General features: G+C 38.3%; 1 protein-coding gene across 1 annotated transcript in view; it reads right to left on the reverse strand.

Annotated features, from left to right (window-relative positions):
* The window catches only part of LOC120408123, a 91,800-nt gene that overhangs the window by 66,721 nt on the left and 10,240 nt on the right, over positions 1-14,839 (reverse strand). The window contains exons 2-6 of the mRNA XM_039544727.1: positions 11,599-13,996; positions 10,874-10,988; positions 5,395-5,474; positions 1,480-1,541; positions 87-237 (exon numbers count right to left, since the gene is read on the reverse strand). Coding sequence (XP_039400661.1) covers positions 87-237; positions 1,480-1,541; positions 5,395-5,474; positions 10,874-10,988; positions 11,599-13,996 — 2,806 coding nt within the window. The remainder of the gene's footprint in view (positions 1-86; positions 238-1,479; positions 1,542-5,394; positions 5,475-10,873; positions 10,989-11,598; positions 13,997-14,839) is intronic.

The following is a 14,839-nucleotide window of genomic DNA, read 5'->3' on the forward strand; positions in this document are numbered from 1 at the left end:
TATACTGGCATTCTTAGTTACCTTGGAGGACCTTCCTTTCTTTCTGCTTACTGACCATTACTAGCTAGGTATTTTAATGTACTTACAAAAGGACTCATCCCTCGCAAGCTGGTGGAAACGGTGGCAGACTTGGGCAACCTGAGAAAGCTCTTTATGGGAAAACAATGAGAAGATGCATAGCCACAGTTCATCCGGAAGAAGCAGCCAAACTGAGAGGTCATTCTCACAGTTATTATCCTAAAAACAAATCAAAGTAACATGCTATTACAAGGAACAGCAAACAAATACAATGCATTCTCTAGTGGACAGCTAACTCCTGTCCATTCCAAACAGTAAACTAAACAAATCAGATTCAGGTACCAAAGAGAAGAACATTTTCTTCTGTTTCACTGGCAAGCAAAGCGAGAAGAGACTTTAATGCAAAGGGACAGTCTATTTCTCCTCTTCCATTTCCAATCTGAGGCATCAGAATGATGTATTACTTAATTTTAACCAGCTGGATTTTGGGTTAGGAATGAGGATCTAGCATTCTGATCAGCCACACCCTTACTAGCCAGCTCACTTTATCAATACAACTCTCAGAATAATAATAATAATGATAACAATTCCAATCTGGAATGTTTTGGTTCTGCTTAGCTCTCCCAAGCTGGAAACAGCCTGGAACACACTGAAGAAAGTTACCAACTACCCCTCATTTTTTTAAGTGCTTCCTATGGTTTGCAGACATAGGGCCAGATAGTCCTCTATGTAGTAAAAGTACAGGAGACAGAAAAATTCAATGTATACAATCTTATGACATTTGCACAGCATTGGCCTGTATGGGCAGAGATTTGGCTCTATATACCCACAAATTCCCTGCACAACAATGCTTTCTGGTACCACAGCCTTCATGATAACAGTTTCTGAAGAAAAAATTTTTCCCTTAGGAATGTACTAAACTTCACCGTATTACTTTTATTTTATAAAACTTCTCCAGAGTTGTCATTCAAGGTAGCCATAGATGGGCTTCAATCCCCATCTCTTCTACAAATGTCTCCATCTGAATGCCAATAAAACTTTTTGCCTGCAGAACAGAGTGTCTTTTTATTACCTAACAACTTAATTTTAAAAAAAGTGTCTCATAAAAGCTCTCCAGTTCTCTTTTTCAAAATATAGCTATAAAAATACCATTTTGCTATTCATGCAGCAGATAAATCATTAATAGAAATTTGTTCACATTAGAAAACAGATTCAAATGACCAGATTAAATAAAGTACAATGACTTTTCTAAAAAAGGTAAATAAATACATCAAGCAGTTATTGCTTTCATGAATTTGGCTCTGGGTTATTAAGGCCCAATCCAGAAGGTAGAATATTTTGCGCAGACAAGATCCTTTATTTGTAAAGACTGGATTTGTGGTTAGTATGAAAAATAGATTTCAAAATTCTGAAACACCAGCATGTTCTATATACAGCTAGGGAGCTGATGCAGACACTTACCCAATTTACTGTTTCCTCAAAACCTTGAAATGTACTTTTGCAAGGTTGCTTGGAGTCAGTGCCTGGGTAAAAGAGAAATTATTCTGGAATCTCAGAGCTATGTGAAAGTCTGTTTGTTTGGTAATAGAGAGCAACATATGAGGAAAAGATGAAGCAATATTTCCATTTGGCCACACTATAAATAATCAGAATTACAGAAATTAGAGATGAAAAAGACCTGGTAAGGTATTTAGTTTACCTCCGGTTAGGGCAGGATTCTTCCCAATTGCCTTTAATGTAAAAACAAAGAAACAAACCCAACAGCCGCATATAGAAAAATATATTTGGTGGTTCTACGTATCAATATCTTGCCAGTAGCACCAGATTTTCAAAAGCTGGCCTCTTTTTTTATGATTGCAAATTATGGGGGCAAGTAGTTGCAGGCATAATTTTGTGCCATAATTATTTTTGTGCGCGCAATTATTTGGACCCAAACATTGTCATACGTATGTCTGAGTACCTGACCTGCAGGAGCAATTAGATAGTTAGACATCTATGTAACCTTAATGCAAGTATAAATAGGGTGACCAGATAGCAACTGTGAAAAAACGGGGCAGGGAGTGGAGGGTAATAGGCACCTATATAAGAAAAAGTCCCAAAAAACAGGACTGTCCCTTAAAAAATGGGACATCTGGTCACCCTAGGTATAAATAACTATGCTGACAATTTTACAGGTCAAAAAAAAAGGGCGGGGCGGGGGCGGGAGGGAGGGACGGGGACTGCTGAAGGCAGGAAGAAAATGCTGGTACTTAATCTCTAAAACTAGCCTAAACACAGAACTAGAATATAATATTCCCATATTAGTAGGAGGATAGATTACATGGCTTTAACGGGTCTTTTCTATCTCTAATATATCAGACATTCCAATGGAATAACATTTTTGGCAAATATTCAAATCAAACTTTTTGCTGTCTTGGTGAGTGGTGCAATTATTAATTAAATTACATTATTTTTTTCTGTCACTACAGCTGCTAACAGACCAGTTGCATTATACTCGGTATACATTAAAAAATAATCAAACATTCGTCAGTCGAAAGGCCACTCACTAGAAAGCCTTTTAATCTATACAATGTCATACACCATCCTAAATACATAATTAGCATCTTTTAGAAAAGCAAAAATGGTTGAACACCGAAACTATAACGCCACTACTGGCACAGATACGCTGATTGTCTTTGTACATAGAACACAATATCATCAGATAGAGATTCAAATGGACCATAGCTGCAAGTATTCATTTCAAGAGAATATTAAGAGAGCAAATGTCCGCTATATTTCCATTTTAGACACAAGTTATGTAAATAGTTATGCACTCAACCAACACATAAATAGTTGCATGTCCTGGTTATTAGGGAGCACATTAATACAAGGCACCGATGCTCAACAGTGAGTTGCAAGACAGAGCTTTATTGATCACAGCTACACTAAATGAGCATTCACATAGCAATGAATAAATTCCCAAACTCTTGTCCCATCATTCAATGTACCACCTTGGATAGATTTTTTTGAAGGCAGATTCTTCTTTGGCTGGTCAGGAACTGGAAGGCGCTAACCCAGGGCATTATGAGTAGAGAAAACAGATTTGACTTATTCAGATGTCCTCAACTGGCTAAAAATCAAATAAAAATACTTCACTAAAATCACTCCTTATAATAATCTGCACAGATCATTGCTGTGTTTGTTAAATAATGTTCACAGCAGAAAGAACATTCACCAAAACATGCAATTTTCTCTGTACTTTGGATGAGCACAGGAAACAACCTTACTCTCAATTTTTCAGTTATAAATCTGTGGAACCGTAAATATCCCCAGGATATCTCTGTTCTGGTTGCATGCTACATAACCTTGTTCAGTTTTATGGCTCTCTTGACTGACCTATTTACATTTCACTTGCCTTTAATTGAGGTCCACACTGTTAGGCTCAGAAAAGTCTTTTAATACTCATAAGAAATGCTCTTTTTGTAGCCAGTAAATTCATTCTCATGGGTTTTTTTTAACATTTTAAAGGGTGTTTATTAAAGCCATTGTCATGGAATGGGTCTCTGAAAAGTGACCACTTATTTTTAAAGGAAGGTGATCTGTTTATCCACTGCAAAACATTGATTTCTACCTAGAATTTCCCAAATCATTTTGTTCATTTAGGATGTAACGTAACCATGTTATATCAGGCTGTGATGTTGTTAGATGTTCCATGGTAGAGTCAGGCCTGACAATATTTATTAGAGGCCTCCAAGTAAAGCCAAAAAATGTTGCAGGAAGTGGTACTGGCAATTTACAAGAAGCCATTCCCCTTCTAAATCAGGACTGTCCCAATGCCCAAACACACTGTAAAGAAGCATTGTGAGGATAGCACTGATGTCTTGCAGATGAGATACAAACCCACAGTCCTGACTATTTCTGGTTATTGAAGATCTCAGCATTTTCACAAGAGAGGAACTGCAATGAGAGTCAAGGGCTCTCAGTACCTCTCCAAAGGTGTTTGTTACCTTCCAGAATCAGTCCTCAAACTAGATCTGATCAGAGAACATATACATATTACATAAGACAAAAGAAACTGAGGAAGTAATGGGCTTAGAAATTACAGCTGGGGGGTTAATTTTTAAAAAAATATTTGTTTGTATCTTGCTGTTCTTCCCTACTAATTAAATTATCCCTATTTTAAATTATCTGTCAGGTTTGGGATCAAAAGGTCTATATTCCCTCATTCTTGTTTGCCATTCTCCCACATCCTATTTTGAGTAGCTATCCAGCTATGTACTTTCACTTTGCCTATCATATAGACATTTTTAATATGCAGAAGTATCTGGGCAAAGACTAGACAGTTACTCTCTAGTCATGCACTCAGACACTATGAAGATGGGTGCAACTGAGAACCTAGATGGAGAGAGAGATTATTTGTCCTTTTTCCTTCCACTTTAGGATACTTTTCTAAAAGATCTGCTCTAGGAGTTATTTTGGAGAATTTCTATGGCTTGTGTTATACGGCAGGTCAGACTAGATGACCACAATGGTCCCTCTTATGACCTTGGAATCTATGAACCTCAGAAAGAGCAGGAAGCAACTGGATGAGGTCAGGGGAAAGAGGAAGAATAAGCAGGGAGGCTCTAGATATGGTTATGGATATACTGAAACTACCAAAAATATCCACAAAGTCTGCTGCTGCCCCTGCACACCCTGGAGTCAAGATCCATGGTGGCTCTCCCTACAGAAGTGCAGGGGGTAAAGTACTGTAGGTGGTTGGATAAGTGGTAGTGGTCAATGGACCCAATAACTGTGCAGATCCAGCGTGCACAAATCCTGCACAGTGAGGCTGTAGCAAGCTATGTCTGCTACTAGAACACAGGATATACTAATGGACATGGACTAGCTGAGCAAGTGCTCCAAGTCCAGCCTCTTGGCTAGGAGAAGGGAAAATTCCATCTCTCTCAGTCTCCATATTCGTCCTCCCTGTCCAAAGCCTGTTTACTTGGGCTTTGGTGAGAGGCGTGGTGGGTACCCGAATTTCAGCCCTAGTGACTATTATCCATTTAACACATCACTTTTCTCACAAGGCAGAGGAGAATATGACAGAGAAAAAAAAGATGGCAGTGGGGCTCTTTAAATCCCATAGTAGCAGATCATTTCTCCCTTTATTTGTGTTTTTAATTAAAATATTAAAAATTAGAAATAGATTTGATCCCTTAAAATACAGTTACATGTGCTATTTCAGAAGAAAGTTCAGCTTCTGGAGTCTACCTAAACTCCCCTGCCCTCTCCACTATCAAAAGCTACGTGCTATACATGCATCAAATCACATATTTTCATGATATTTAAAATACTAATTTTCTCTGGCATATTGTAGATGTGGTCACATTTACTGGTTATTGATTCACATACCTGAAGGCTGAATATTTTGAGCTTTATAGACCATCTTCTTGCCTACATCAGCTGAGACTGGTCTTTGTACACATTGTGATCTACATCAGGCAAACAAAAAATCGTTGGAATAGCATATTTCTTTATTTCCATTTGCCCATCATCAGAGGCTAATAATATGATATTTCATACTATGGATTGACAAACATAGTGCGTACCTTTGGCACTACAGCACCCAGTAAATTGAAGACAAACATGTAACTGAAATCGTACCACTACTGTTTTATTAAACTTACTAGACACATTTATTTACATATATAATGTACAACATATTGGGAGAGAATAAATATTTGATAAGCTGCAGAGCCGTATGGAACCATGGTGATAGCCATGTGATAAATGTTATGAACCAATTAAATAGTTTGCAGAACCTATTACATATATCCAAGGAAGGTTCTACAAAAATTCTTTCACTTTACTTGTCTGGGTTTAGAAATTTTTTAGTGGCACTTAAAAAAACTCTATGCAGATTCTTCCCACTAAAGTATTATTAGAATATCTGAGTCTTGTCATGTGTGAATTCATCCCTTTCATTATCAGACATTTCCATCACAAATTATTAATCAGATCAGCTCCAGTATCACAGCATTCCTTTGGCTCATTTGGCAAATGAAGACAGAGAGCTTGAGTCAGATGTTCACACCTCTCGTGTGTGCACATGAACTCTGATAACATTAACCTTATTTCAAGAGGAGACTTTATTTAATTTCTCCTCATTAAATTACTATAGAGCAAATTACCTCATATATATGGAATTATACTACAAGTGCTTATTGAATCATTTTTCCTTCAATGTTAATATAAATTATTACTGCTTGCCCTTGTTAACTAAGACCTAGTCTACACTGGGGGCGGGGGGGTTGAACTAAGGTATGCAACTTCAGCTACGCGAATAGCGTAGCTGAAGTCGAACTACCTTAGTTCGAACTACTTACCCGTCCTCACGGCACGGGATCGACGTCCGCGGCTCCCCCGTCGACTCCGCCACCGCCATTTGTGGTGGGGAGTTCCGGAGTCGACGGGAACGCGTTTGGAGTTCGATATATCGCGTCTAGATGAGACACGATATATCGAACTCTGAGAAGTCGATTGCTACCCGCCAATCCGGGCGGGTAGTATGGACATACCCTAACTGGGAAATATACAGAGAGCCACAGTGTATAAACAGAGTTGTTTTAAAGCATTAATGTTCATTTAGAAGTCAATTAGTAAATACGCATATTAATATGCAGATTTTAAAAAAGCATTTGTTATACTCTCTCATGGCAGATTATACACAAAGTTTATTCAAAATTGTTTGGGTTTAGAGGAAAGTCACATGGAATGAAAACTGACTGAAGGAACAAAAACAAAGGGTAAAGATAAAGAGCAAATTACTGAACGGAGGCAGGCATCAAGTGGGATCCAGTATTTTGTCCTGTCGTATTTAAAATACTCTCTAATGATCCAGAAAAGGGAGTAAACTGAAATTAGTAAAATTCTTTCTTTCAAGCAATTTGAATGTCTACAGGTATATGTAGGCACTTTGGGTGAAAAGAATTATGAACTTTATCATTTCATGATCACAATGCATGATTCTAAGGAATGGTAGTAGGGAAAAGAGAATAAAGACAATGGACTTCAAGAAGACAGACTTTAGCAAAATCAGAGAATTGTAGCTAAGATCCCATGGGAAGCAAGACTAAGGGGAAAAAGAGTTCAAGAGAGTTGGCAGTTTTTTAAAGAGACATTATTAAGGGCACAAAAGCAAACTATGCCAAAGCACAGGAAAGATAGGAAGCATGGGACAAGAGCACCTTGGCTTAACCAGGAGATCTTCAACAACTTGAAACTCAAAAACGAGTCAAAGAAAGTGGAAACTAGGTCAAATTATGAAGCAGGACTATTTAAGAAAGAAAGCTTTTCCTAATGTCTAACTGTAAGTGCATTTAAGCACTGGAACAAATTGCCTAGAGAGGCTGTGGAATCTCCATCACTGGATGTTTTTAAGAACATGTTAGACAAACACCTTTCAGGGATGGTCTAGATAATACTTAGTGCTGCCTCAGTGCAGGGAACTGAACTAGATGACCTATCAAGGTCCCTTCCAGTCCTACTTTTCTATGATTCACAGCTTGGGGTGAAATCTCCTTAAACACTCTCTCATACACAATGGCTTGTTCATGAACCACTTTGGGGCAGCACCAGCAATAGCAGCTCCTATGTGCTCAGTTATGCTCATGAATGAGCTATTTTGAGGAAACATTTTAGAACTCCATTGACCAATAAAGATTAACTGACAAAAGTGGTGCAGGGGTTGAAGAAGAATGCATCATACTGGTCCTGTTTTAAACAGTCAATTAGGGTCCAGTCCTTCTCCCATGTCTAAAGAAACAATGGGGTACATACTTCACCCCACTCCACCCAACCTCTGTTCAGATGCTGTGGAGGGAGGCCACTGCAGAATATTAGTTGTTGCTCCCTGATATTCAACCCTCCATCACCATCGCAAATTAGAGCTTCACCGAAGCGCCTCTACCTTTCACTACTACCTTTCACTACTGATGTAAGGTCCACCAGGGACCATAAACCAATGAAGAATAGGGAACAGCAGAACTCCACTCTAGCATATCCCATCTCCATCCCACCAATCTCCCTGAATCTCTCCAATTCCCCCTTAGAGTTGGATGGCACAGGGGTGGCAGTCACAGAAGGTGGTGGAGCCAGCTTTGCCAGCTTGCTGGCTGTGAAGAGTTCCAGTGTGCATTTCCAGCAACTTTTTAAGACTGCCTTGTGCAAAGTGGTTTTAGTAGACCACAGGATCCAGCCCAGTGGCTTCACAGGAAGCAGGGTCAGGCCCTTAACAAAGACAGAAATGAGGCAAAAAATGACAGAGGACGTGGGCAAGAGCACATGCACAGATTCTTACAACCAAAGAACAAATCACTTGAAAATAAGAAAAGAGGCCATTAGTAACTGAATCCAGATTAAAACAACTCTATCTTATTGATCACTAGTGCTAAGAAGTTTATTATGGAAAAAGCACAATTGGATTTTTACAAATAAAAATGCCTTCCTACACAAACCAACCCAGAGCATCTGAATATTAACACACAAAAAAAGTTTTCAGCTCTCTGCCATGAAATCATAAGAATTTAGCCCTCTTGAGTAGATGGATGAAGAAAACTTACTTGGTGCAACTTCATGTTTGGCCTGAATTCTCCCCAATTCTACAAACACTGACTTTTTCCACTGTTTAGATGTATGCTTTTTTATAATACGTTCACACCAATTCGGATAAGCTGTGAGTACTTGGGGAATGTTTTCTTCGGATAAGATTTATAAAACCTCTAGTTTAATTATTTTATTTCTCTTGCAAATTTATTTTTATATTTTCTTTTAAGAGAAATGATGATTACTATAAGCTGGACTCCACAAATGGGCCCAATCCTTTCAGTTACCCCACACGGACACAGAGGTTTGCCCATGTGAAACAATGTCCAAGGTCAGAGACTATGAGATGTTAACGAGACTCTTTCCAAGCTATGATCTATCTAGTTACTATTGGTACTATCCATTTCAGGAAGCAATTAATCAGTTTAATGGTGTAATGGGTAAGAAACAGAATTTGTTAAAACTGGAAATTTCACCACAAAAATGGTAAGACAACCTTTTCAAACATGGGCGCCTAAATTTGGGTCCCTAAATTAATACAAGTATCACCTTTTAGACATACACAATACAACTAATAATTTGACTGACTAGATTGGAAATATGTAAATTTATCATCTTTTTGTTGCTGCTCTGATTTCTTTGTTATTAGCTCTATAACAGACACTGGTGCAAATCAAGCATGGTGTTATTCTACTGAAGTCAATGCATTTACACCAGGGTGAATTTAGCTTAGTAGCAATAATGAAACAGTTTTGCATTTCTATAGTGCCTTCCAGCCAGCAATTTAAAAGCATTTTTGCTAATTCTAATGAATTAATCCTCCCCTCTCCTGTGATGTAGGTGTTACCGAAATGTCGAGTCCGCCTAGCTGAGAGCCAATGACTGCTAGACAGGGATAAGGAAAGGTTGCTTTATTCTGCAGAAGAAAGGAGAGTTTTGCACCTTGGTACAAAGACTCTACTCCATACAAAAACCAAGAATTTTTTATACACACTTATATACAGGCTTTGGTTGTGTTAGCATTTGATTGGTGGTTAGCAAACCCTGCACTTTTGCAATCTGGTCAGCAAAAACCGGTTTAGGACCAGCTTTATCTGTCTTAAGGCCGATAAGGGAAGACAGTTTAAAAGTTCAGGCTACTGTGTTCGTGAGGTGTCCATTTTCCCCTAATGGTTGCCAGCTATTATAAGGCTACTAGCTGTTAGGGGGTCGCTGCTGACTGTCACATACGAAAATATTATCTCCAACTTAATTATGGGGAAAATGTTGAGCCTCCATTGGGCTCCAAATCCAGGAAGCAATGTCATTGGAGTGAGCTGCATCAAAGCAGCTCCCACAGCAAACCACCATCACCTCCTGTGCATGACCCTTGTGCTGCCACTGTCTACCTGGCTTCTCGGAATTAAAATTGCTGGGCAGTCAGAGAGAGGATCCTCAGGCTCATTCCACTTGATATGGATGGTGCCACTATAAGAGCTAACCACACCCTCTCCCCCCACTCAATTCTCTGTTCCTGCCAGATGCCATCTGAAGGCTGCTACCACCAGACTCTGCCATGTAGATATATTTTATGTGCCCCTTTTCCCCACTGCTTCTACTTATTCTTTTTTATACAAAAATATTCTGTAGTGCGTCCCCAGCATAGGGTCTGATTCTCATTTATGCTAAGGCTCCTTACCATAAAGCAGGTGTAAATGTCATTTACACTGATTTTATGCCCCTTTACACTGCTAAATTAGTTTAAAGGGGCATTAGTATAAGGGATAATCAGACCATAATAAATAATATTCTTCTTAAGAGACAATAAAAATATTCCCATAACAATTTTGTATTTTCCAACCCCTTTCTTTAACCATTTGCCATCTAATCGCTGACCTGAAGGAAAAGGGAAGCGCTATAAACAAATGTCTCCCACAGACCTTATTGTGACTCCAAGGGATATTAACCATGTGGGGAGTAGACTTGTTCTTTCCCACTCAGCTGCCTTTTAAATGCCCACTGCTTGATTTGTTTCAGAAGCTGTTAGAGTTGTAGAAGAAAAATCTTGATTTCAATTCTTTGCCAATCTAGTGTCTCAATTCTGACTACTTAATTTGAGTTAAAATTAGAATGTTTCAAATTAAATTGTAACTTTAGAACAACATACTGCAGAGCTAGAAAAAAATTGGCAAGGTTGATAAGATTAAGGATGTTGATGGGTAGAATGTAAGTATTAAAGCCCTAACTGGAGCATTTATTACAGATCATTTTTAGTAGATTGTAAGTTCAAAAAAAAAGGTAAGCAAACCTTGGCTTCAGTTCTCCATGTGTGTAAGATGACCATGCAATGCTGGATTTCTCCCAATACCTCTTAGAACCAGTCAGTTGTGTTCTAATGCTTTTGGTTTCTGAGAGTTTCCTATCTAAAAATATGTAACACTAAATGTTACCAAACATTTACATATAATGAATTTATGATTTTTTCAAAATCATAGGGAGCAATCTTACTCCACTATGAGTAAATTCTGACACCAAAGTATAGTACTGTAGTTCCACATTCTACTGTACTCCACAAGAAACATTTCCTAAAAAACAAACATCATCTTTACTCATTGAGTCCCAAGAGCAGCCTAATCAGAGCTGTTTATTTACATGCAAGTGATAAAAAGGGGCTAATAAAAGCAATGAATTTCACAAACAGTTGTGTCATTACTTGACAGCTTTTTTTAAATGCAAAAACTAAGCATCTCAAAACACATGAATCAATTTCAGTTAACAGTGAATTAGGAATTGAGAGATGGATGCTACTTTATCGGTGCTGAACCATTATCATTATTTTTATGTCAAAGGTCATAAAATTTTACATTTACATATAAACACCCAAAATAATTAATTATGACAGTCAGAGAAGAACAACTGGATCACGCATATATTCAACAGAGGATTAGCACATTTCTCCTTAAAGTAGTCATTAGCAATGGTTATATATTTTACATAATTAAAAATAAACTTAAATGTGAAAAGTTTCTTTACCTATTGAAACTTTGCTTTTTTTCTGCTCTGTTTTACTATTCAACTCGAGATCATCCAAAAGTTTCATAAAAGTAGATTCTCCTTCAGATGTGTCCTGTTCTTCAAGATGGCTGTTCTCTTGTTCTATGGCATCAGGATTTATGTCATTAACATAGCTTAGTTTAGTAGCTCCACAATCACTGTGAGTTTCTTCAGTCTCCTCTTGCTCAACCACCTTACCCTCAAGATGTTTGGCGATCTTTTCCTCTTTAGAGTATCCAAGGTATTCTTGGAAAGAAAATGGCTGGTTTCTCTCTTTGGGATGAAGACATCTGGCCTTATTTAACTGATCCAAATAAAAATAATATTTATCCAAAACACTAATATCACAGTCTGAATATAACAGTGGCTTATCATCCCAGCATATCTTTTGGCAATCATCACTTCTTTCTCTTAGTTTCGGGAATTCCTCTGAGCTGCTTTCTGAAATTTGTGAAGATTTGATGACTTGACTGAAAACATTATTCTGCTTGTCAGTCACATCTCCTAGGAATACTTTGGATTTATGTTCCATGTTGTCTTTACTAGACTGTGTTAATACACCTAATAAAACACAACCACATCCACTGCACCAAGTCATATCTGGATAACTGAGACTTTCACAGTCAGGGCAAACTTTAAAAGTGTGTTCCGGACGGTTCACTAATGAATTCAGCAAAGGATTGCTACTTTGCATGGCTGGATCTATCTTAGAGCATTTTAGCTCTATTTCTTTTTGAGCTCTCTTGTAATTATTTCCTTTACCCATACTATTGTCAAAACTTGTGCTACTGAAGATACTGTCTGTTTGCTCTTCTCTAATCCATTTTCTCGCCTCAGAGGAATGCGAGTCTTCCATATCCTTGAATCTTGATTCATTTCTATGATCTTTCTCTCTCTTCAGAGGTGTAAAATCTACCACCAGATCTTCCAATTCATCATTTTCAACATCAGATTCACTAGAGAAGGGGATACATCTGTTTTCAGCCTCCTCCTTGATGCTATCTGCAATAACCTTCCCTTCACTGCAGCCATGAGCCTTTAAGGCCAAGTTGAAATCTTTGTGTTTATAATTTTCTTTGTTATCTAATATGAGCTTTTCTCCCACGGACCATTTTCCATTGCTGTGCATCTTCCTCATGGAAGCAATACTACCACCCAGCACACCAGAACTCAAATATTTTATATTTTTTTCTTTAAGTGAAAATATGCTGTGTGAAGATTTTTTGTGCTCCTTGATCTCAGCACCAGACCTATTTGATCTCTTTGTCGTCACAATTCTGTCTGTGCATTCCTCATCTGAACTATCAGCTAGGGGAGCCCAAAAATAAGTACTAGGATCTTCACGTGGAGCCTCTGCAGTTTTACTTGAATTGTCAGTTTTACACACAACTGGAGGTTGTGGCTGGACACTATGCATCTCTGACCACATATCTTTCTCACTTATATTTTGAAAATTTGATTTTTCTTTGCTGTTCCAGGTTTCATCAGCAAGTGCAAGCTGGCCAAAAATACATGGGGAGATCTCAGGGTTCCTTCTTTCTCTCTTGATGCTAATTATTGTCTTTCTCTGATTATTATTATTATTAGCCTGAATGTTATAGAAATATTTGTTTTCAGGGGCTAATGTTTTATCTCTTAAAGGATCAAGAGAAATGCACCTCTCTGTATGCTCTGAGTTAACTTCAGAGATTGAAGAAAAGCTGGAACTCTTGCAAATATTAGCATGTGCATTGAGGTTAAAATCATCTGTCAATGATGACAAAGAACTAGATGAGCTTCTGGTTTCTTTCGTCTCCCTGCTTAGTGCTATTTCACTTTCATTGCCTTGAGGCAAAATAAGTCCTTGAGATAACTGTGAGCATTTCAGCAGATGAGCTGCTTGCTGAGATTTACTAAGGACCAATTGTGCCCAACTCATAACATGCTGGAGTTTGTGTGTCTCTGGAACAGTCAGATCCTCAAGTAGTCTATGATCTAATTCTGAAATACAGGTCTGGCTCATATATTTGCTATGTGTTTCTGGATTTGTGATAACTGTTTCTTGCTCTTTTCCTTGATGGTTTACTCCAGATGATCTCTGAATTAAAAGTTTCCTTCCATTTGTTGCATTATTGGGTTGCTGAGAGCCATTTAATGTGGAAGTCTGATTTTCTTCTTCTTTAGTGCTCACTGCAGAATGTAAAACTGCTCCTCTGGAAGCTGATGAACTTGGTTTATCATCAGTACCACAAGAGTAAATCTTTGTCCTTCCACACCTTCCATAGTAAGCTAAGCGCTTGGCCCGTAAGAGCTTGAGGTCACGGGTGCGAGGTGTGTCTGCTTCATTAATTATTTCAGCATGGAGCCGTTCAGCTGCTTTTTCAGATAAATGCTCCATCTGCAAAAAACATATGTACACAAAAGTGAAATTTTTCAGCAAGAGTAGAACTACAAATATAATTCTTACAGATGAATTGAGGCATTCCATGAACATATTCAATGCATCATTACAGGACTGAAGCAACTAACTATTGGCAAAAAAGGTAAAAAAATGCATATGAGTTTGGATTAAGTAATTAAAACAAGATGCAATTTTACTTTTCCATTCTGAGGCTAAAGACTTGATCCTGCATCGAATGATGTCAATGGCAAAATTCTCATTAACTTACATGGGTCCAGAATCAGCTGTAGAAGCACTAGCTCCAGTTCAGCGAAGTACTTAGGCATGTATCTAACTTTAAGCATGTGAGTAGATCCATTAATTTCAATGGAATGGCTCATGAGTTTAAAATTAGGCACAAACTTAAGTATATTGCTGAGTCAGGGCCTCAGTTCAGACTTTTTAAAGCCGCATGAACTTATTGGCTTTAAGGCCAAACAGCTGCTTTAAGCACACAATTATCTTCCCAGGCAACAACATCAAAATAGTCATCACATTACAAAGCTTCTGGCTAGAGTTTAGGGAAAGGAATATGTGATGATAAATGGTACGTAAGAACGGCCATACTAGGTCAAACAATGGTCCATCTAGCCCAGCATCCTGTCTTCTGCAAGTGGGCAATGCCAGGTGCCCTAGAGAGAATGAACAGAACATGTAATCATCAAGTGATCTATCCCGTCGCCCATTCCCAGCTTCTGGCAAACAGCAGCAAAGGACACTTCAGAGCATGGTTTTGCATCCCTAACCATCCTGGCTAGTAGCCATTGATGGGCCTATCCTCCATGAACAGGGGCGGCTCCA

The sequence above is a fragment of the Mauremys reevesii genome, linkage group 6, assembly GCF_016161935.1.
Source record: "Mauremys reevesii isolate NIE-2019 linkage group 6, ASM1616193v1, whole genome shotgun sequence".
Lineage (NCBI taxonomy): Eukaryota > Metazoa > Chordata > Testudines > Geoemydidae > Mauremys > Mauremys reevesii.